General features: G+C 41.9%; 1 protein-coding gene across 1 annotated transcript; it reads right to left on the bottom strand.

The window, feature by feature from the left end:
- Positions 1–19,025: 19,025 nt before the first annotated feature.
- Positions 19,026–24,850, bottom strand: LOC137008003 (GTPase IMAP family member 8-like). Its single transcript, XM_067369783.1, has 3 exons — positions 24,790–24,850; positions 20,965–21,615; positions 19,026–20,573 (listed from the first exon to the last, which is right to left on the bottom strand). Exons 2-3 carry the CDS (start codon positions 21,611–21,613, stop codon positions 19,720–19,722), a joined length of 1,503 nt encoding a protein of 500 aa, XP_067225884.1. The 5' UTR covers positions 21,614–21,615; positions 24,790–24,850; the 3' UTR covers positions 19,026–19,719.
- Positions 24,851–25,056: the final 206 nt, after the last annotated feature.

Genomic DNA, 25,056 nt, shown 5'->3' with positions numbered 1-25,056 from the left:
TGAACACTGTACATGGGTTGAAGCTCTTAATTTTTAAATTTCCAGAGTGCACCAGATTGATGCATTTAACCTTAAAATGTACAAAATGTTCTTCCGGGGGGGCATGCCCCCGGACCCCCCTAGCGGAGGTACATCCAACAAAGTTTTACAAATTACAGTGTCAAATAATGTACATTTTCTGAACAAGAATACGACAACAAAAGCTCCTTTCATGTCAGTAAAGCTATTAATAGAAAATTGAAATGTCTTTGGACAAATATAGATTTGGGCTAAGCCCCGAATGTTTACAATGTCTGGCTCCGCCCCTGTCAGGTAACAAAACGGTCCGAGTTGCGGGCGGGTTAGTTGAAAACGTCGGTCGGGTGCGGGTTGTTTATACATTGACCCGCGCATCATATATATATATATATAATTAGGGGCGTTTCCTCTGAGGAGGAACAGCAATCAACATCAAAACTTGTGTCGAGACAAACACAAATTACAAATTATGACATTAAAAAGAGCGCAAGTCACTCTACGATAAATCCCGCCTCTTGTTGACATGCGTGTTATGCGCGTCAGTTCGACTGAAAAAATGATGGCGTCAGTGGGAAGACTAATTGAAAAGTAAGTAAACAGATCACCCAGTTAGATATCACTGCTTTATGTAATGTAAAAATCAAACTTGAAATGGACTGAAAGCATGATGACCGCGGGGGTTTTTTAGAGCAATCAGCTTGGTGAAATTAAAAATACATATTCGTGACTGTGACAGACGGTTTACGAAGCATGACTGATGATCCAAAACAGCCTAAGTTGACTATTAAAAAGAAAAACATCAATACACAAATAAATTATATTGTTTAAATTGTTATTGCCTTTAGATATTATTTTGGAATGAATATAGAAATGCTTAAAACACTAACTTGATGAGATTGCCTTGGTTTTGATAAATAAAACATTTATTACAATACTGTAAAATTACAAAATATAATTGCATTTGGTTTCTTTTTTTCCTTTTTTGATATAATGTAAAGTAATGTTCATTTAACAAGGGAAACGTGTCAACATTAAGAGTAATGCATGAATTTACATTGATTCGTAAATAAATAAAAAATGTGCCTCCTCATTTCAGAACACCACTGCACGCCACTTACTTAGAAAAAAAAAAAAAATTATGAATTTAACTGAAAATTAACTCCTAATGCTTTAACACTGTAAGATGATCTCATACTAGGGAGTCTTAGACCGTCACCATTATCTGAATGTTTAAAATATCTTTAAAAGAATGGCAAAATATTTACAATGATTTATAAAATGGTGTAACATCCGTAAATAGTTTGAGCTGCGTCAGTAGCCTATATTCTGGAAATTCTCTTCCTAAAGCTGCTTCAGGGAAGCCTCGTGACAGACGGTGTATTTACCAGAAAACAGCGAAGAGGAGCGAAAGCAAAACCAGGCGAGGATTTTCAAGCAACGGCAATAATGGTGCTGAAAGACTTCCTCCGTTGGTCGATGTATGAATATAAAAAGACAAACAAATAAACATACTTCATACCTTGACAAAACTTAGGTCAAAATGAACGACGAGAGCTGAACGATTGTTGACATGAAGTGCTCTATTTGAGTGCGTGTTGAAGCGGAGCAACATTCCGGTTAGCACAGGAAAGATTCTGAGGGCGGGATCAACTCACTTTGGTTGTTTCATGTGCAAGGGGAGGGCGAATATGGCAAGCCGTTTTAACTTAAATTATTCCTAGTGTTACTCGTCGTAATTGCATTTTTACTAGTAAGAATTCAATTACAGAGCTCTATAATGAAGTGAAGTGAAGTGAAGTGAAGTGACATGTGGCCAAGTATGGTGACCCATACTCTGAATTTGTGTTCTGCATTTAACCCATCCAAGTGCACACACACAGCAGTGAACACTCACACCGCGAACACACACCCGGAGCAGTGGGCAGCCATTGCTGCGGCGCCCGGGGAGCAGTTGGGGGTATGGTGCCTTGCTCAAGGGTCTCACCTCAGTCGTGGTATTGAAGGTGGGGAGAGCGCTGGAAATTCACTCCCCTCACCAACAATCCCTGCCGGACCTGAGACTCGAACCCATGACCTTTTGGGTTACAAGTCTGACTCTCTATCCATTAGGCCACGATTGCCCCTTATTCCATTATTACTAGTAAAATACTAGTTATAATTACAGAGCTTTATAATTCCATTCTTACTAGTAACAATTACAATAGAGAGCTCTCTAATCCGACAATTACTAGTAACAAATACAATTACACAGCTCTATAATTCAATTCTTACCAGTAACAATTACAGTAGAGAGCTCTCTAATCCGAAAATTACTAGTAACAAATACAATTACACAGCTCTATAATTCAATTCTTACCAGTATAAATTACAATAGACAGCTCTCTAATCCGACAATTACTAGTAACAAATACAATTACACAGCTCTATAATTCAATTCTTACCAGTATAAATTACAATAGACAGCTCTCTAATCCGACAATTACTAGTAACAAATACAATTACACAGCTCTATAATTCAATTCTTACCAGTAACAATTACAGTAGAGAGCTCTCTAATCCGACAATTACTAGTAACAAATACAATTACACAGCTCTATAATTCAATTCTTACCAGTAACAATTACAGTAGAGAGCTCTCTAATCCGACAATTACTAGTAACAAATACAATTACACAGCTCTATAATTCAATTCTTACCAGTATAAATTACAATAGACAGCTCTCTAATCCGACAATTACTAGTAACAAATACAATTACACAGCTCTATAATTCAATTCTTACCAGTATAAATTACAATAGACAGCTCTCTAATCCGACAATTACTAGTAACAAATACAATTACACAGCTCTATAATTCAATTCTTACCAGTATAAATTACAATAGACAGCTCTCTAATCCGACAATTACTAGTAACAAATACAATTACACAGCTCTATAATTCAATTCTTACCAGTATAAATTACAATAGACAGCTTTCTAATCCGAAAATTACTAGTAACAAATACAATTACACAGCTCTATAATTCAATTCTTACCAGTATAAATTACAATAGACAGCTCTCTAATCCGACAATTACTAGTAACAAATACAATTACACAGCTCTATAATTCAATTCTTACCAGTATAAATTACAATAGACAGCTCTCTAATCCGACAATTACTAGTAACAAATACAATTACACAGCTCTATAATTCAATTCTTACCAGTATAAATTACAATAGACAGCTCTCTAATCCGACAATTACTAGTAATAACTGACATGATATCATGATATTTTTAGTGATATTTGTAAATTGTCTTTTTTTTAAATGTTTCGTTAGCATGTTGCTAATGTACTGTTAAATGTGGTTAAAGTTACCATCGTTTCTTATTGTATTCACAGAGACAAGAGCTGTTGTTATTTTCATTATTAATCACTTGCAGTCTGTATAATTCATAAACACAACTTCATTCTTTATAAATCTCTCCAACAGTGTGTAACGTTAGCTTTAGCCACAGATCACCCAGTTAGATATCACTGCTTTATGTAATGTAAAAATCAAACTTGAAATGGACTGAAAGCATGATGAGCGCGGGGGTTTTTAGAGCAATCAGCTTGGTGAAATTAAAAATACATATTCGTGACTGTGACAGACGGTTTACGAAGCATGACTGATGATCCAAAACAGCCTAAGTTGACTATTAAAAAGAAAAACATCAATACACAAATAAAATATATTGCCTTTAGATATTATTTTGGAATGAATATAGAAATGCTTAAAACACTAACTTGATGAGATTGCCTTGGTTTTGATAAATGTGTCAACATTAAGAGTAATGCATGAATTTACATTGATTCGTAAATAAATAAAAAAATGTGCCTCCTCATTTCAGAACACCACTGCACGCCACCGATATAGGCTACTTAGAGAAAAAAAACAATTTATGAATTTAACTGAAAATTAACTCCTAATGCTTTAACACTGTAAGATGATCTCATACTAGGGAGTCTTAGACCGTCACCATTATCTGAATGTTTAAAATATCTTTAAAAGAATGGCAAAATATTTACAATGATTTATAAAATGGTATAACACCCGTAAATAGTTTGAGCTGCGTCAGTATATTCTGGAAACTTAGGTCAAAATGAACGACGAGAGCTGAACGATTGTTGACATGAAGTGCTCTATTTGAGTGCGTGTTGAAGCGGAGCAACATTCCGGTTAGCACAGGAAAGATTCTGAGGGCGGGATGGGCAGTATTTATGATACATGTATTTCAAATACGTATTTCAAATACAAAATAGTATTTTGTAATTTGTATTTGATTGGGTTGATGAAAATGGCGTTGTATTTTGTATCAAAATACCTTAGTGTTTTGTATTTTTGTAGTTTTACAATACTGTAAAATACTTTGTAAGAAGTCTACATGATGACATCATAAAAATGCAGCCTCCGATTGGTGCTTACTCAGTGGTTTGCCCAGACTTGTTGAGTTCAGAACAGATGTTAAGTTTTGGAATAGTTTACCAATTTACAAAATGCCCTTGAAATCTATTATACCGAGCAGCAGCCCCCTATATTTATGATTAACAATCAATTGATTAATTAGTTAGAAAGTAGTTGCTATGAATACAGTTCTTTTCTTATGAATGAGTCTGTGTTGCTGATGCAAAGTAGGCCCTTCGTTACCAAACACCAGGGAACTAAACTAGGATACAACTATGAGTCATTCACAAACTGTTAACCATTAAACTGTTGGTTACTTTAAAACTAACCATCTGGGAGATCACAGGGATATGTGAATATTTGATCTGTTAAAGCCACAATATGTACATTTTCGCCCCTAGAGGTCGCTTATCCTTGATTTTGTGTAATCAAGAAATGGGATGTGTTTTCTTCAAGTCTACAGCCAGTGGAAAAGAATCGTGATGGGACTCGGGCAGAAATCATGTTCATGGATGAGATTATTAACATTACTGTGGTATGAAGCAGAGCAGGGCCGAGTGATGTTGGAGCTGAACGAGACCGATGGAGCGATTGCTAATGAGAGACGAGCGCGACATGTTTTGAGCACAGCGGAACTTTTATTATGCCACAGTTGCCTCTTGTGCTTTTTTCAGTCTAGTGTATGTGGGGTAATGCAGTGCTGTTTATCATATTAGATACATTTGAGTGTTGAAAGTTGTTATAATGCTATTCTGCGTTCACTTGGCAGCTGCTATGAGACACTTATTGCACACTGCAGTAAGCTAGATCGATATTAGGCATGGTAAAACATGGTACTCGCTGTAACAAGAAGCTATATAACATGATTAGTTTTCTGTCAATGAATGAATCCAAACAGTTCCTCATCTGTCTAATAAAACATATGATATGTTTTATTAGACAGATGAGGAATATAATGCGTCTTTGGTGTTTCCATGGTTTCTGCAAAATAAAACCAGAACTCGAGGGTATCACGGGTATATGTCATTGAAAGGCGACGCAAAGGCACATTGCGTCACCTATCAATTTTGTCCTGGTTAAAATTTCTTATTTCTCTGGATTTAAACATTCTTGGAAACATTTGGGATAATGTAAATACACAAGTCAACAAAATATATAACATTGTTCTAGTGGTTTTTTTGATATTTTAATCCAAATCCTACTGTACATAATGTGCCGTTAACTGGTTGCATATGTCAGATTTATTGCATGACTCAGGCAGTTGCTATCAAACATTGTTTACTTAATCAACTGAGTCAGTGTAATGGTGAAGGGATAGAACAAATATATATATGTTTGAACCCTTTTTAATGTCCAGGTACAAGTCAATGCTGTTTCTTTGTTCAATTTGAACACTGTACATGGGTTGAAGCTCTTAATTTTTAAATTTCCAGAGTGCACCAGATTGATGCATTTAACCTTAAAATGTACAAAATGTTCTTCCGGGGGGGCATGCCCCCGGACCCCCCTAGCGGAGGTACATCCAACAAAGTTTTACAAATTACAGTGTCAAATAATGTACATTTTCTGAACAAGAATACGACAACAAAAGCTCCTTTCATGTCAGTAAAGCTATTAATAGAAAATTGAAATGTCTTTGGACAAATATAGATTTGGGCTAAGCCCCGAATGTTTACAATGTCTGGCTCCGCCCCTGTCAGGTAACAAAACGGTCCGAGTTGCGGGCGGGTTAGTTGAAAACGTCGGTCGGGTGCGGGTTGTTTATACATTGACCCGCGCATCATATATATATATATATAATTAGGGGCGTTTCCTCTGAGGAGGAACAGCAATCAACATCAAAACTTGTGTCGAGACAAACACAAATTACAAATTATGACATTAAAAAGAGCGCAAGTCACTCTACGATAAATCCCGCCTCTTGTTGACATGCGTGTTATGCGCGTCAGTTCGACTGAAAAAATGATGGCGTCAGTGGGAAGACTAATTGAAAAGTAAGTAAACAGATCACCCAGTTAGATATCACTGCTTTATGTAATGTAAAAATCAAACTTGAAATGGACTGAAAGCATGATGACCGCGGGGGTTTTTTAGAGCAATCAGCTTGGTGAAATTAAAAATACATATTCGTGACTGTGACAGACGGTTTACGAAGCATGACTGATGATCCAAAACAGCCTAAGTTGACTATTAAAAAGAAAAACATCAATACACAAATAAATTATATTGTTTAAATTGTTATTGCCTTTAGATATTATTTTGGAATGAATATAGAAATGCTTAAAACACTAACTTGATGAGATTGCCTTGGTTTTGATAAATAAAACATTTATTACAATACTGTAAAATTACAAAATATAATTGCATTTGGTTTCTTTTTTTCCTTTTTTGATATAATGTAAAGTAATGTTCATTTAACAAGGGAAACGTGTCAACATTAAGAGTAATGCATGAATTTACATTGATTCGTAAATAAATAAAAAATGTGCCTCCTCATTTCAGAACACCACTGCACGCCAAAAAAATTATGAATTTAACTGAAAATTAACTCCTAATGCTTTAACACTGTAAGATGATCTCATACTAGGGAGTCTTAGACCGTCACCATTATCTGAATGTTTAAAATATCTTTAAAAGAATGGCAAAATATTTACAATGATTTATAAAATGGTGTAACATCCGTAAATAGTTTGAGCTGCGTCAGTAGCCTATATTCTGGAAATTCTCTTCCTAAAGCTGCTTCAGGGAAGCCTCGTGACAGACGGTGTATTTACCAGAAAACAGCGAAGAGGAGCGAAAGCAAAACCAGGCGAGGATTTTCAAGCAACGGCAATAATGGTGCTGAAAGACTTCCTCCGTTGGTCGATGTATGAATATAAAAAGACAAACAAATAAACATACTTCATACCTTGACAAAACTTAGGTCAAAATGAACGACGAGAGCTGAACGATTGTTGACATGAAGTGCTCTATTTGAGTGCGTGTTGAAGCGGAGCAACATTCCGGTTAGCACAGGAAAGATTCTGAGGGCGGGATCAACTCACTTTGGTTGTTTCATGTGCAAGGGGAGGGCGAATATGGCAAGCCGTTTTAACTTAAATTATTCCTAGTGTTACTCGTCGTAATTGCATTTTTACTAGTAAGAATTCAATTACAGAGCTCTATAATGAAGTGAAGTGAAGTGAAGTGAAGTGAAGTGACATGTGGCCAAGTATGGTGACCCATACTCTGAATTTGTGTTCTGCATTTAACCCATCCAAGTGCACACACACAGCAGTGAACACTCACACCGCGAACACACACCCGGAGCAGTGGGCAGCCATTGCTGCGGCGCCCGGGGAGCAGTTGGGGGTATGGTGCCTTGCTCAAGGGTCTCACCTCAGTCGTGGTATTGAAGGTGGGGAGAGCGCTGGAAATTCACTCCCCTCACCAACAATCCCTGCCGGACCTGAGACTCGAACCCATGACCTTTTGGGTTACAAGTCTGACTCTCTATCCATTAGGCCACGATTGCCCCTTATTCCATTATTACTAGTAAAATACTAGTTATAATTACAGAGCTTTATAATTCCATTCTTACTAGTAACAATTACAATAGAGAGCTCTCTAATCCGACAATTACTAGTAACAAATACAATTACACAGCTCTATAATTCAATTCTTACCAGTATAAATTACAATAGACAGCTCTCTAATCCGACAATTACTAGTAACAAATACAATTACACAGCTCTATAATTCAATTCTTACCAGTATAAATTACAATAGACAGCTCTCTAATCCGACAATTACTAGTAACAAATACAATTACACAGCTCTATAATTCAATTCTTACCAGTATAAATTACAATAGACAGCTCTCTAATCCGACAATTACTAGTAACAAATACAATTACACAGCTCTATAATTCAATTCTTACCAGTATAAATTACAATAGACAGCTCTCTAATCCGACAATTACTAGTAACAAATACAATTACACAGCTCTATAATTCAATTCTTACCAGTATAAATTACAATAGACAGCTCTCTAATCCGACAATTACTAGTAACAAATACAATTACACAGCTCTATAATTCAATTCTTACCAGTATAAATTGCAATAGACAGCTCTCTAATCCGAAAATTCCTAGTAACAAATACAATTACACAGCTCTATAATTCAATTCTTACCAGTATAAATTACAATAGACAGCTCTCTAATCCGAAAATTACTAGTAACAAATACAATTACACAGCTCTATAATTCAATTCTTACCAGTATAAATTGCAATAGACAGCTCTCTAATCCGACAATTACTAGTAACAAATACAATTACACAGCTCTATAATTCAATTCTTACCAGTATAAATTGCAATAGACAGCTCTCTAATCCGAAAATTCCTAGTAACAAATACAATTACACAGCTCTATAATTCAATTCTTACCAGTATAAATTACAATAGACAGCTCTCTAATCCGACAATTACTAGTAACAAATACAATTACACAGCTCTATAATTCAATTCTTACCAGTATAAATTACAATAGACAGCTCTCTAATCCGACAATTACTAGTAATAACTGACATGATATCATGATATTTTTAGTGATATTTGTAAATTGTCTTTTTTTTAAATGTTTCGTTAGCATGTTGCTAATGTACTGTTAAATGTGGTTAAAGTTACCATCGTTTCTTATTGTATTCACAGAGACAAGAGCTGTTGTTATTTTCATTATTAATCACTTGCAGTCTGTATAATTCATAAACACAACTTCATTCTTTATAAATCTCTCCAACAGTGTGTAACGTTAGCTTTAGCCACAGATCACCCAGTTAGATATCACTGCTTTATGTAATGTAAAAATCAAACTTGAAATGGACTGAAAGCATGATGAGCGCGGGGGTTTTTAGAGCAATCAGCTTGGTGAAATTAAAAATACATATTCGTGACTGTGACAGACGGTTTACGAAGCATGACTGATGATCCAAAACAGCCTAAGTTGACTATTAAAAAGAAAAACGTCTCGGTTACGTATGTAACCCTCGTTCCCTGAAGGAGGGAACGGAGACGTACGTCAGTAGTGACCGACGAATTGGGATATCGCTTAGAGAGCCCTATCATCTTCGTGTAAACTAAAACAAGCCAATGGAATTGGCGTGCGATATTTGCATAATGCGCACCGCCCCCGACAGGTGTATATAAATAGGAAGCGGATGCAATCGCACTCTGTTTTTCGCTGAGGAGACAACTGGTGTCCGCACTACAGCGAGGGTACAGAAACTGTGGCGACGGGACGTACGTCTCCGTTCCCTCCTTCAGGGAACGAGGGTTACATACGTAACCGAGACGTTCCCTTTCAGTCGGTCACGTTCGACGTACGTCAGTAGTGACCGACGAATTGGGATCCCAACTAAAGCGCCACAGTTACGAAACCCCTTCCAGTGCCCAGCGCAAGCTCAGCCGCCCATAGCACCGGCTGGCGGTGAAGGGGGCGAGCTTACACCGAGAGAGTCTACTGCTGTCTAACCACTACCCACTAAGTAGACTAGACTACACTGGGGAAGCGAACCCGTAAGGGACGCTGCGGAGACCACTACCTACCCAACGGGGGAGGAATTTACGTGGGAATACACATATGGACTGGCCCGGGGGGCAGTACGCATATGGAGTCCCTGGGATGGCTCCACCTGGTTAGGGGGAGACTCATCTGACAGGTGACAGCAGAGCTGGCTCTGCTAAGGGAAAGACACGGACTCGGCCCGTAGGGAGTTTTAAACCGTGGAAAATTACACATATGGGACCGCTCACGTAGAGGAGTCATGACATATGGGCCCCAGCCAACAGACAGCGTCAGCGACGGATGTAGGCCTGGCATCAGACACTCCGCAATGTCCGAGCCGAAGGGGGAGGCGGAGGAACTCGACAGGGTTCGCCAAGCGGGGAACACGACTGGAGTGAAAGTATGCACGTATCCGGCCAGTGGCGGGAATGGCATTGCAAGCCGACACTTAGAGCGGGTACAACACGTCTACCGACTAGTGGATGCGAGTACACGTGAAGATACTGGCTCTACACGTAGGCTATAAAACCTAGCGAACGTGTTAGGTGTCGCCCAGCCCGCAGCTCTACAAATATCTGTCAGCGAGGCGCCATGAGCCAGCGCCCAGGAAGAGGCCACCCCTCTGGTGGAGTGGGCTCTCAACCCGAGCGGGCAAGGCACGCCCTGGGAATCATACGCCAAGGCGATGGCATCCACTATCCAGTGGGCCATCCTCTGCTTGGAGACAGCCTTTCCCTTCTGCTGGCCTCCGTAACAGATGAAGAGCTGATCTGAGGTCCTGAAGCTTCGCGTTCTATCCACGTAAACGCGCAGAGCGCGGACGGGACAGAGCAAAGCTAGGGCTGGGTCTGCCTCCTCCGAGGGCAGCGCTTGCAGGTTCACTACCTGATCTCTGAAGGGAGTGGTAGGAACCTTGGGCACGTATCCAGGCCGGGGTCTCAGGATAACGTGAGAATTACCGGGCCCGAATTCTAGGCACGTTTCGTCGACCGAAAATGCATGCAGATCCCCTACCCTCTTCAGGGAAGCCAATGCAACCAGAAGAACCGTCTTAAGAGACATTAGTTTCAGGTCGACTGATTGCAAAGGTTCAAAGGGATGACCCCGGAGAGCTGTGAGAACCAGGGTCAGATCCCAAGAGGGTACGGAGGAAGGGCGAGGAGGATTCAGTCTCCTGGCCCCCCTCAGGAATCTGACGATCAGATCGTGTTTCCCCAGGGACTTACCCTCAACTGCGTGGTGATGTGCGGCAATAGCGGCAACATACACCTTGAGGGTGGAGGGAGACAGCCTTCGCTCCAACCCATCTTGCAGAAAGGAAAGCACGGATCCGACCGAACATGATCGGGGGTCCTCTCGGCGAGAGGCGCACCATTCGACGAACAGGTTCCACTTCAACGCGTAGAGACTCCTAGTGGAAGGAGCTCTAGCGGAAGTGATGGTGTCTACGACCGCTTGCGGGAGATCACTCAGAACCTCCGCATCCCGTCCAGGGACCACACGTGGAGGTTCCATAGATCGGGACGCGGGTGCCACAGGGTGCCCCGTCTCTGAGTCAGGAGGTCCTTCCTCAGAGGAATCGGCCAGGGAGGGGCTGTCGCGAGGAGAATGAGGTCTGAGAACCAGGTCCGAGTGGGCCAATACGGCGCCACTAACAGAACCTGCTCCCCGTCCTCCCTGACCTTGCACAGGAGTTGTGCGAGAAGGCTCACTGGGGGAAACGCATATTTGCGCAGACCCGGGGGCCAGCTGTGTGCCAGGGCATCCGTGCCGAGCGTGCCGCCGGTCAGGGAATAAAACCACTGGCAGTGGGCAGTTTCCGGGGAGGCAAACAGGTCTACCTGGGCCTCGCCGAAATGCTGCCAAATCAGCTGGACCGCCTGGGGGTGGAGCCGCCACTCGCCCGCAAGTGGAGGCTGCCGTGACAGCTCGTCGGCTGCACGGTTGAGCACACCTGGGACATGAGTGGCCCGAAGGGACCTCAGATACTTCTGACTCCACAACAAGAGATGGCGGGCGAGTTGCGACATGCGACGGGAGCGTAGACCACCTTGACGGTTGATGTACGCAACGGCCGCAGTGCTGTCTGAGCGGACTAGAACGTGCTTGCCTGACAACAGCTTCTTGAAGCGGGCCAGCGCAAGACGAACCGCTAGCAACTCGAGGCAATTGATATGCCAATGCAGCTGAGGCCCCGTCCAAAGGCCTGCCACTGCATGCCCGTTGTACGTGGCCCCCCATCCCGTGGCAGAGGCATCTGTGGAGACCACAGCGTGCCTGGACACTTGTTCGAGGGGTACTCCGGCCCGCAGGAACGAAGGGTCCGACCACTGGACAAGGGTGCGACGGCAGCTCGGTGTCACGGGAACACGGAGCGTGCCGCACTGCCACGCCCATCTCGGGACCCGGCCGCGGAGCCAGTGTTGAAGCGGTCTCATATGAAGCAATCCGAGCGGCGTGACCGCGGCTGCAGATGCCATATGCCCCAGGAGCCTCTGAAAAACTTTCAGTGGAACCGCTGTCCTGCGCTTGAGCGAACTCAGGCAGTTCAACACCGACTGGACGCGCGCCTCGGTGAGACGCGCAGTCCGTGCAACCGAGTCTAGCTCGAGACCGAGATAAGAGATCCTCTGCCCGGGGGCGAGTTTGCTCTTGTCCCAGTTGACCCGAAGACCCAACCGGCTGAGGTGAGCTAAAACCATGTCCCTGTGTTCGCACAACTGCTCTCGCGAACTGGCCAGGATCAGCCAGTCGTCGAGGTAGTTGAGAATACGAACGCCCTGTTCCTTGAGGGGAACAATGGCCGCCTCCGCAACTTTCGTAAAGACGCGGGGTGACAGGGCCAGCCCGAAGGGTAGGACTTTGTACTGATATGCCCGACCCTCGAACGCAAACCGGAGGAAGGGTCTGTGTCGAGGCAGAATCGAGACATGAAAGTACGCGTCCTTCAGGTCTATTGCTGCAAACCAATCCCGGGGACGGACGCATTCGAAAATGCGCTTCTGCGTGAGCATCTTGAACGGCATCTTGTGAAGATACCGGTTCAGGACGCGCAGATCCAGGATTGGCCGTAGCCCACCGCCCTTTTTTGGTACAATGAAGTAGGGGCTGTAGAACCCCGACTTCATATCGGCTGGAGGGACCGGCTCGATTGTATCCTTCGCCAGGAGGACAGCAATCTCCGCCCGGAGAACAGGTGCACTGTCCAACGACACCTGAGTGAAGTGGACGGCCCTGAAGACCGGGGGACGCCGGGCGAACTGAATCGCATAGCCGAGTCTGATAGTACGAATGAGCCAACTGGACAGGCTGGGGAGCGTTATTCACGCTTCCAGACACTGGGCCAGCGGGACCAAAGGCACCACAGACGCACCGGGGGTGGGGCAGCAAGGCAGAGAGGGACCTGACTCGGACGGCTTGGGAGCGGCCCGGAGTGGGGTCGGACTCTGCAAGGCAGCAGTGTGCATGGGAGACGGCGCACGGGACGCGGTCTGCGCCATCACACTGCCGCCTGCTGGCGAATGGGGTGGGAGCTGCCAGCGGCGAGGCGGGGCCTGGCACACTGGCAGACACACCTAGTTGTGACCTGGAGTTTGAGGAAACTGCTCTTTTTGTGGCAAAGTGGGTACCGCTGGACTCCGGAGAGCCAGCGGCGGTAGATGGACAGCCGCCACAAAATCCCCCCGGCCCTCCTCCGGGGGTGGGAGAGCAAATGGAATACTCTCCCAAAGGGCAGGAACCTTCCGCTCCAGGTCGCCCGTCTCAGGGCCGAGTTTTCCCCGACCGCTTGCCACCTGGGTTGGCAGAGACAGGCTGGGCACCACTTCCGCGACCGGCACCCTGCTGTTTGGCTGGTGTAGGCTGCTGCTTTGCCGACTTAGCAGGGGCGGAGGAAGACGCAGGCGGGCGCCCTCGGCGACGAGCGGGCTGAGGCTGAGCCACGGGCGGCTGGGTGGAGGCAGCAGCGGACCGCCGTGGCATGACATGTCTGATAGCCTCAGCCTGCTTCTGTGCAGCGGAGAACTGTTGGGCACAGCTCTCCACCGCGTCGCCGAAAAGGCCGACCGGAGACACGGGGGAATCCAGGAACCGATGTTTGTCGGTGTCCCTCATGTCTGCCAAGGTCAGCCAGAGGTGGCGTTGCTGGACTACCAGAGTAGACATCGCCTGGCCAACAGAACGCGCTGTCACCTTCGTTGCCCGGAGGGCAAGGTCAGTGGCAGCGCGCAGCTCCCCAAGCAGCTGTTGGTCAGGACCTTCCTGGGGCATCTGCGACAGCGCTTTTGCCTGATAGACCTGCAAAAGGGCCATCGCGTGCAGGGCAGAGGCAGCCTGCCCACAGGCACTGTAAGCTTTCTCAGTCAGACCGGCTGAGAATCCACAGGCCTGGGACGGGAGACGCGGCTCACTGCGCCAGCCAGCGGCCGTTGGACACAACTGCGTCGCAACAGACCGCTCGACTGGCGGGATCCTCACGTATCCCCTGGCTTCCCCGCCGTCCAGGGAGGTGAAGGCGGACGAGGGACCAGGCCCTGTACGAGCCCTATACGGAGCTTGCCAAGACCTGGTCACCTCATCATGTACTTCCGGGAAGAAAGGCATTGGGGTGGGACGCTGGGTTTGACCAGCGCGACCCCCCCCCAAGTACCAATCGTCCAACCGAGATGGGCCGGGACAGGGTGGGGGTTCCACTCAAGCCCGACGCACGAGGCGGCCCGGGAGAGCACAGCCATGAGCTCGGGATCCGATTCGGGCAACGCTACCGTCCCGGGCGGCAGCGCGTCCGGATCTTCCTCCCCCGAGGACTCAGGCTCACCTTCCGATGCAGCGATCGACATCCGATCCGCCGCCAGCACACCAAAGGTAACGGCTGGACAGTCCGTAGAGGGCCCAGCGGAAACCAACGGTGGCACGATGGGTTGCGGTGCTGATGAGGCGGCAGGGGCCCGAGGAGCGTTTCCGCTCGGCGGGGAAGCCCTGACCGTAATCCTCAGGTCACCCTTCCTATACACCGCCGAACCATCATTCCGGCCCGGGCCGGAAAAAACGGTCGAACGGGGCATAGGGGAGGGGACCCCCGCTTCCTGAGACTTCAGAAAGGAGAGTCTCGACCTCAGCACCGCGATAGTCATATTCCCGCAATGGGAACATGAACCATCCACAAAAGCTGCTTCAGCGTGCTGAATGCCCAAACACGAGATGCAACGATTGTGCCCATCAGCAGGGACCAGGGAACGACCGCACCCATTAACGCACAGACGAAATGACATACTGTCAGGGTTCGTCTGTAAAGCTCTTTTAGAAGGGGAAGTCAACTCACTCGTGCTGAAGCACCCAGGGAGCGACGCGATGTGTCAGGTACACCACTCCCTGACACACCGAGGAACCGGCCCAAATCGCTACACACTCTCTCTTTGTGTTGCTGTGAAAACAGCAGTTTTAAAGCTTATAGCTCAGCTCCTCGGAGACTCGCGACCTCGCTGAACGTGCCCTCTTCACCAGCACTGAAAGCTCGCTGCAAATCCTCTTCTGAGGCAATGTTTTAGAACAAAACGAAGAAAGGAGTCTTCTGAACAGGACACCAGAGAATGGCTCCGAAGCGAAAGACAGAGTGCGATTGCATCCGCTTCCTATTTATATACACCTGTCGGGGGCGGTGCGCATTATGCAAATATCGCACGCCAATTCCATTGGCTTGTTTTAGTTTACACGAAGATGATAGGGCTCTCTAAGCGATATCCCAATTCGTCGGTCACTACTGACGTACGTCGAACGTGACCGACTGAAAGGGAACATCAATACACAAATAAAATATATTGCCTTTAGATATTATTTTGGAATGAATATAGAAATGCTTAAAACACTAACTTGATGAGATTGCCTTGGTTTTGATAAATGTGTCAACATTAAGAGTAATGCATGAATTTACATTGATTCGTAAATAAATAAAAAAATGTGCCTCCTCATTTCAGAACACCACTGCACGCCACCGATATAGGCTACTTAGAGAAAAAAAACAATTTATGAATTTAACTGAAAATTAACTCCTAATGCTTTAACACTGTAAGATGATCTCATACTAGGGAGTCTTAGACCGTCACCATTATCTGAATGTTTAAAATATCTTTAAAAGAATGGCAAAATATTTACAATGATTTATAAAATGTTATAACACCCGTAAATAGTTTGAGCTGCGTCAGTATATTCTGGAAACTTAGGTCAAAATGAACGACGAGAGCTGAACGATTGTTGACATGAAGTGCTCTATTTGAGTGCGTGTTGAAGCGGAGCAACATTCCGGTTAGCACAGGAAAGATTCTGAGGGCGGGATGGGCAGTATTTATGATACATGTATTTCAAATACGTATTTCAAATACAAAATAGTATTTTGTAATTTGTATTTGATTGGGTTGATGAAAATGGCGTTGTATTTTGTATCAAAATACCTTAGTGTTTTGTATTTTTGTAGTTTTACAATACTGTAAAATACTTTGTAAGAAGTCTACATTATGACATCATAAAAATGCAGCCTCCGATTGGTGCTTACTCAGTGGTTTGCCCAGACTTGTTGAGTTCAGAACAGATGTTAAGTTTTGGAATAGTTTACCAATTTACAAAATGCCCTTGAAATCTATTATACCGAGCAGCAGCCCCCTATATTTATGATTAACAATCAATTGATTAATTAGTTAGAAAGTAGTTGCTATGAATACAGTTCTTTTCTTATGAATGAGTCTGTGTTGCTGATGCAAAGTAGGCCCTTCGTTACCAAACACCAGGGAACTAAACTAGGATACAACTATGAGTCATTCACAAACTGTTAAACATTAAACTGTTGGTTACTTTAAAACTAACCATCTGGGAGATCACAGGGATATGTGAATATTTGATCTGTTAAAGCCACAATATGTACATTTTTGCCCCTAGAGGTCGCTTATCCTTGATTTTGTGTAATCAAGAAATGGGATGTGTTTTCTTCAAGTCTACAGCCAGTGGAAAAGAATCGTGATGGGACTCGGGCAGAAATCATGTTCATGGATGAGATTATTAACATTACTGTGGTATAAAGCAGAGCAGGGCCGAGTGATGTTGGAGCTGAACGAGACCGATGGAGCGATTGCTAATGAGAGACGAGCGCGACATGTTTTGAGCACAGCGGAACTTTTATTATGCCACAGTTGCCGCTTGTGCTTTTTTCAGTCTAGTGTATGTGGGGTAATGCAGTGCTGTTTATCATATTAGATACATTTGAGTGTTGAAAGTTGTTATAATGCTATTCTGCGTTCACTTGGCAGCTGCTATGAGACACTTATTGCACACTGCAGTAAGCTAGATCGATATTAGGCATGGTAAAACATGGTACTCGCTGTAACAAGAAGCTATATAACATGATTAGTTTTCTGTCAATGAATGAATCCAAACAGTTCCTCATCTGTCTAATAAAACATATGATATGTTTTATTAGACAGATGAGGAATATAATGCGTCTTTGGTGTTTCCATGGTTTCTGCAAAATAAAACCAGAACTCGAGGGTATCACGGGTATATGTCATTGAAAGGCGACGCAAAGGCACATTGCGTCACCTATCAATTTTGTCCTGGTTAAAATTTCTTATTTCTCTGGATTTAAACATTCTTGGAAACATTTGGGATAATGTAAATACACAAGTCAACAAAATATATAACATTGTTCTAGTGGTTTTTTTGATATTTTAATCCAAATCCTACTGTACGTAATGTGCCGTTAACTGGTTGCATATGTCAGATTTATTGCATGACTCAGGCAGTTGCTATCAAACATTGTTTACTTAATCAACTGAGTCAGTGTAATGGTGAAGGGATAGAACAAATAGGCCAATTTATGGAAGGTTTTGCGAAGAAATTTCATGCTCCCTTGTAAAAGTATTTTGTAGTATTTTTAAAATACAAAAATACAGTAGTTTATTTTGATACATGGAGTGGCTGCTGTATTTTGTAGTTTATTTTGATACACTTAAAATTAAGGTATTTGGTATTTTATTTTAAAATACATTTTGATGTATTTTTGCCCAACCCTGAGCATGAGCATTTAAAGGGGACACATGCTGAATCAGGGCATTTTTAATTACGCCCCAAAATAGGCAGTTGAAAAAATGAATTAAAAAAAAAAATTATGGGGTATTTTGAGCTGAAACTTCACAGACACATTCAGGGGACACCTTAGACTTATATTACAACTTGTGAAAAAGCATTCTAGGGCACCTTTAAAATCACACCTAAATTTTAAAGGTCCTCCTAAACCATTGGTCCAATTTTCACCAAAATCGAATCGTATCATCTTCGGACCATGCCATCAAAAACTTCTGGATTTTGTGTTGATAGACGCAACCATTTTCCTATACTGCAGCGACAAATTAGAGGCATGATGCCAAAATGATTGTTGAGTCTGTATCTCTGCAATGCTTTGACATATTGACACCAAACTTTGCGAGTGTCATTGTCACCCCACTCTGACCATACCACATTAATTTAGTCACAGCGCCACCTATTGGTCAAAAGTGATGAACCAGTAAATCTTTATTATTGACTGTATATATCATTTATCAGCTCTTTTGCCTAAAATGATCTTAATAGGCCTTTAATTGCTCACTGTTGCAATTGGTCTGATGCTCACAGCCATGTTAGCATGACTTGTTGTGCCTCTTTTGTGCTTGGCCCTGTAATTGCTTGCAGGTATATTTTAAACAATGTATTCATTTAACACACGGGTTTGAAGAACTTTGAATAATTTGAAGAACTCCAATCCAAAGAATTAGTCAGAGGAAAATAAAATGAGCCAGCCTAAAATCATTTACTCACTCTCATTGCACATTAAGGGCAGTTTTTAATGCAGTCTTCTAATGATATATATTTATCTACTGCAATTCCTTGTTCAAATATAAATATTTAAATGGCGGCTGTAATAAAAACCTGTTGTCATGAACGATTTATTCAAATATTCATTAAAGGGTTAGTTCACCCAAAAATGCTGCCATCAATCACTCATCCCCATGTCTTCCCAAACCCGTAAGACCTTTGTTCATTTTTGGAACACAAATTAAGATATTTTTGATGGAAACTGAGAGCTCGCATGCATTGTGCTGCTCGCGTGAACAGCGTTGAGTCTGCATTCTGATGTAGAACCTGGAAGGGCTGGACGTGAACAGCATATGAGAATGACACAGAAGAGACAATTGTGTTGAATAAAGTTGTTATTTTTGTTTTGTTTTTATAATAATCACAAGAAATATTTCAAAATACAATCTTAATAACCTTAATTAATCAGAAATCAATCAGTGATTGACAGCAACACCAGTAAATAATAAACCATTTCTCCTTATGTCTTTCTCTTGCACAAATTTTGAGTTTGTCGCATTCATTATATAGTCCAAAAACTAAACTGCTCCTCTGGAAAATATAGAGTGGTACAGTATATTGCAGTGCTTTGATAGGGATTCACTTATTAAACAACATGAAGGAGAGTACATTTTCATTTTTGAGCGAACAATATAAATTGTTCAGTCAAAATAAATTTGATTATAACAAAAGAGTACATGGAGCATATAAAACCCATTAGCTTTCCTAAAAGAATACAATATAATATAATGTAATTTCAATGGTTAGGTTTACATTGTTTACAAGCTGAAATTTTGAAAAAAGGTACATCAGGTTGCTGGAGCTTCTGTAGCATCATTAATGGTTTGTCTCACTGAATTACACACTTCTGTTTTAGATTCCCCTTGGGAATAACAGATTTTACAGCCTGCACAAGCTTGTTTCTTGGTAACAGAATACCTGCTAAAGCAAATACGCATATAGGAGCAGCAATCAACATCAAAACTTTGTGTCGAGACAAACCAGCACAATTCTGACCTTCTGATTGAAAGACCCAATTGTGACTCTCCTGAATGTGGTTTTCTGTTTCATCAAAAAGGTAATTGGTGAAGTGGTTTCCTCTATTTTCTGCCACCAACGTCTCTATTTTACTGAGCAGACCTTTGAACTGAGGGAAACTGGCCGAGTTGTTGTCCAGACAGAAGAACCGGTTCCCACAGCTGCTTACAAGGTTTTGAAGAGCTGGATCACCATTCTGTAGAAACTCCTCAATGGTTTTATTCTTTTTATCTAACTGATCTTTGTGAGTGAAGATGATCATGGTGTATTTTAGTATCTGTTCTCCAAACACTTCTTTGAGATACTTTATTGTGTTTTTCTCCTCTTCAGTGAATCCACCCAGTTTAATCACAATGAGAAAAGTGTGTGGTCCAGGATGCATCTCATATCTTATGCAACGCACTATTTCAGAAATAATCTCTTCATTATTGAGTTCAGTATCATAAAGTCCAGGCGTGTTGATCACTGAGATTTCTTTACCCATCCTCACTGTAGATTCTGACTGACACTGTTTTGAAGATTGAAAGAGGTTTCTGCCGATGATGGTGTTTCCAGTGGCACTTTTTCCAACTCCAGTTTTTCCCAGCAGAACCAGCCTGATCTGGTCTTTCCTTTCTATAAGCTCATCAGTCTCATCTGGATCTTCAGCTGGAGATTCTCCTGAAACTACAACAGAAAGATCAAATCAATGATAGAACTGACTCTATGGACTCTTAAATGGACAGTTCACCCCAAAATGAAAATTCTGTCATCATTTACTCGGCCTCATGTTGTTCCAAACCCGTATGAGTATCTTTCTTTTGTTGAACACAAAAAGAAGATATTTTGAAGAATGTTGGTAACCAGACAGTTGAGTATTTTGTTTTTTCTTCAACAGAACAAAGACACTCATACAAGTTTGGAAGAACTTTAGGGTAAATGAATAAATGATGACAGAATTTTCATTTTGGGGTGAAGTATCGCTTTAAGGTCAGTCTGACATTAGTGATGTAAACCGCCATATGTTTCTATGATTCACGTCAACTATAAAAGGGTAAAAAAAAAAATATATAATTACAAAAGACACGAGGAAAGTCTTTGCTTTCACTCCTCTTCATCTGTTTCATGGTAAATTTTCCTCTGTTCTCCTCCATCATTCCTTCAATCTTCTGCAGTAGTCCTTGTTTCTGATCATCTGATTTTATCTTGTTATTGAAACAGTGAAACTTTCCTCCACATTCAGTCACCAGTCTCTGTAAATCCTCATGATCTTTGTGTTGTAGATGTTCATCAATAGTCTCATCCTCTTCTTCCAGCTCATCTCCATGTGTGAACAGAATCATGATGTACTTCTGAACTTCAGGACCTAATAAACACTTAATGAAATCCAGGAACTCTTCCTCATTTTCCACAGGTTTCTCTAGAGGAACGGTGAGCAGAACTGAACTGAGACCTGCTGAACATCCAGAGACCAGCTGGTCTTTCATCATCTCCAGCTTCTCTTCAGACAGATCTGGATCCAGTAGATCTGGACAGTCAATCACATGAACCCGTTTCTCTCCGATCTGTGTTACTTCCTCACAAACTTCAGACTCATGTTTCTTCTTACGTTTTTGGACTTTAAACATTCTTTCTCCCAGTATCGTGTTTCCAGATGAGCTTTTCCCTGAACCCTTCCTGCCCATCAGAAGAATCCGGATCACTGGATCATCTGGACTAGTTAACATCTCTGAAAGAGACAGAAAATATGGAAAATATCCAAATTACATTTTATTTTTTTTGCTTAGTGTAAAGTTGAGTCTGAGGATCAAGACTGTGTATTCAACATTTCTTTCATATATATATATATATATATATATATATATATATATAAACCCGATTCCAAAAAAGTTGGGACACTGTACAAATTGTGAATAAAAACAGAATGCAATGATGTGGAAGTTTCAAATTTCAATATTTTATTCAGAATACAACATAGATGACATATCAAATGTTTAAACTGAGAAAATGTATCATTTTAAGTGAAAAATAAGTTGATTTTAAATTTCAAGGCATCAACACATCTCAAAAAAGTTGGGACAAGGCCATGTTTACCACTGTGTGGCATCCCCTCTTCTTTTTATAACAGTCTGCAAACGTCTGGGGACTGAGGAGACAAGTTGCTCAAGTTTAGGAATAGGAATGTTGTCCCATTCTTGTCTAATACAGGCTTCTAGTTGCTCAACTGTCTTAGGTTTTCTTTGTCGCATCTTCCTCTTTATGATGCACCAAATGTTTTCTATGGGTGAAAGATCTGGACTGCAGGCTGGCCATTTCAGTACCCGGATCCTTCTTCTACGCAGCCATGATGTTGTAATTCATGCAGTATGTGGTCTGGCATTGTCATGTTGGAAAATGCAAGGTCTTCCCTGAAAGAGACGAAGTCTGGATGGGAGCATATGTTGTTCTAGAACTTGGAAATACCTTTCAGCATTTATGGTGCCTTTCCAGATGTGTAAGCTGCCCATGCCACACGCACTCATGCAACCCCATACCATCAGAGATGCAGGCTTCTGAACTGAGCACTGATAACAACTTGGGCTGTCCTTGTCCTCTTTAGTCCGGATGACATGGCGTCCCAGTTTTCCAAAAAGAACTTCAAATTTTCATTTGTCTGACCACAGAACAGTTTTCCACTTTGCCACAGTCCATTTTAAATGAGCCTTGGCCCAGAGAAAACGCCTGCGCTTCTGGATCATGTTTAGATATGGCTTCTTTTTTGACCTATAGAGTTTTAGCCGGCAACGGCGAATGGATGGTGGATTGTGTTTCTGGAAGTATTCCTGAGCCCATGTTGTGATTTCCATTACAGTAGCATTCCTGTATGTGATGCAGTGCCGTCTAAGGGCTCGAAGATCACGGGCATCCAGTATGGTTTTCCGGCCTTGACCCTTACGCACAGAGATTGTTCCAGATTCTCTGAATCTTTGGATGATATTATGCACTGTAAATGATGATAACTTCAATCTCTTTGCAATTTTTCTCTGAGAAACTCCTTTCTGATATTGCTCCACTATTCTTCGCTGCAGCATTGGGGGAATTGGTGATCCTCTGCCCATCTTGACTTCTGAGAGACACTGCCACTCTGAGAGGCTCTTTTTATACCCAATCATGTTGCCAATTGACCTAATAAGTTGCAAATTGGTCCTCCAGCTGTTCCTTATATGTACATTTAACTTTTCCAGCCTCTTATTGCTACCTGTCCCACATTTTTTGGAATATGTAGCTCTCATGAAATCATGAATGAATCAATCGGGTTTGTATATATATATATATATATATAAACAACGTATGAATTTAACTGAAAATCAACCCCTAATGCTTTTACACTGTAAGATGATATCGTACTAGGGAGTCTTAGACCGTCACCATTATCTGAATGTCTAAAATATCTTTAAAAGAATGGCAAAATATTTACAATGATTTATAAAATGGTGTAACACCCGTAAATATTTTGAGCTGCGTCAGTATATTCTGGAAATTCTCCTCCTAAAGCTGCTTCAGGGGGAGCCTCGTTTTGTCTAGGCTATATCAGTAATTGGACTTTTTTTTTGTAGCAATATTTTTAACATATAACCAATTAATAATATTAAATTATTCGAACTTCATTCGAATGCTGTCACGGGCACGAGGGGCTACAAATGATAACAGATGCTCATTTAGCCTATCTTCACAGCTACAGTCAATACAGTCATAAAGTCACATTTTTATTGCCATGATCTGGCATTTAAAGTATTTACAAAATATAGCTAACATAATATAGGCCAACAGAAAGGATACGGGAAATGAAGGGGAAAATAAGCAAATAGGGCTACATAACAATGAAAAAAATTAACTAATGATAGCCTAATAATAATTAAACCATGTTAATAGTTTTATCATTTTTAATACTTTTTAATGCTTAGAAGATCATAACAAATATGCAGCATTTGATGATCGCATGAGCAGATGATGATCACATACACATACATTAATAATAAGCAGGATTTTATCACAGCGGAGTTTAACATCGAGGCTCAGTCTCAGTCTGAAAGCAGAATGATTACTAAACAAGTCAGCATTTTTAAGCAGAACTGAGTCGAGGCAGAGGGGCGGGGCCAACACGGGTACAGAAGAGGAAAAGAGGGCGGAGTGACGCATTCATGTGAGGGTTCTTTATAAAAGGTGTGCATCATAGCTGACATGTAGATGAACACTTTACAGATGGTTTTATGACTGTAAATTATTCCCTTCAAATGTTATTGAGCTTTAAATTATGGCATATTTATGTATGAGCCAATATACAGTAGTGAAAAATAGCCATTTTTACATATGATTTAACAGTTCATTTTAATAAATATTAAAAATATAAAAGGTGTGCATCATAGCTGGCACCTATGAACACTTTACAGCTGGTTTTATGACTGTAAATTATTCCCTTCAAATGTTATTAACCTTTAAATATGGCATATTTGTGAATGAGCGTGTATACAAAAAGCCATTTTTACACATTATTTAACAGTTTATTTTAATAAATATTAAAAATATAAAAGGTGTGCATCATAGCTGACATGTAGATGAACACTTTACAGTTGGTTTTATGACTGTAAATTATTCCCTTCAAATGTTATTGAAGTTATAATCGTGCATACCAATTTCGGATGTAACTTTAGAGACGGTCCCTAAATTTGTGAATATCAAGCGTCAAACCAACTTTATGCCAGTTGATCACTGACCAGTTGAAGTCAGAAGATCAAAAAATTTACAAAAAAGTCACTACAAGCCATACGCTCTATCAAAGATGAAAACATAAAAGTGAAATATTCAAACGGTGAAGTATTTATAGACAAAGACAAACAAAACACATATTAATCAGACCTCATACCTTAAGTGGACCTTAAGTCATGAAGCAGAAAGCAGAATAAATCTCCCGGAAGCTGCTGAAGAGGCAAGAGATATGGAAAGTCCCTTCACTTCTGCAGCAGCTTTTATATGAGAGCAGACTCTGCTGTGATTGGTGGAATGAGGCTGAGGGGCGGAGCCAATGTGCTAAAAAAAATATAGGGAGGAGCCATGGAAGAGGATCATCAAACACAAAGAAACCAGATCAAACCAGAATTTGTGAAAAAAGTGAAACATTCAAACTGAACTA

The sequence above is a fragment of the Chanodichthys erythropterus genome, chromosome 3 (genome assembly GCF_024489055.1).
Source record: "Chanodichthys erythropterus isolate Z2021 chromosome 3, ASM2448905v1, whole genome shotgun sequence".
Taxonomy (NCBI): domain Eukaryota; kingdom Metazoa; phylum Chordata; class Actinopteri; order Cypriniformes; family Xenocyprididae; genus Chanodichthys; species Chanodichthys erythropterus.
Note: the sequence above shows the minus strand (reverse complement) of the source record. Positions and strands in the feature narration are given on the sequence as shown.

What these genes read in the sequence shown, in the direction of transcription:
- LOC137008003 (XM_067369783.1), bottom strand. Translation starts at nt 21,613, where the DNA reads ATGTTAACTAGTCCAGATGATCCAGTGATCCGGATTCTTCTGATGGGC. An exon ending in AGACTTTCCTCGTGTCTTTT is followed by an intron (nt 20,574 to 20,964) that starts GTAATTATATAT and finishes TTTCTGTTGTAG; the next exon opens with TTTCAGGAGAATCTCCAGCT.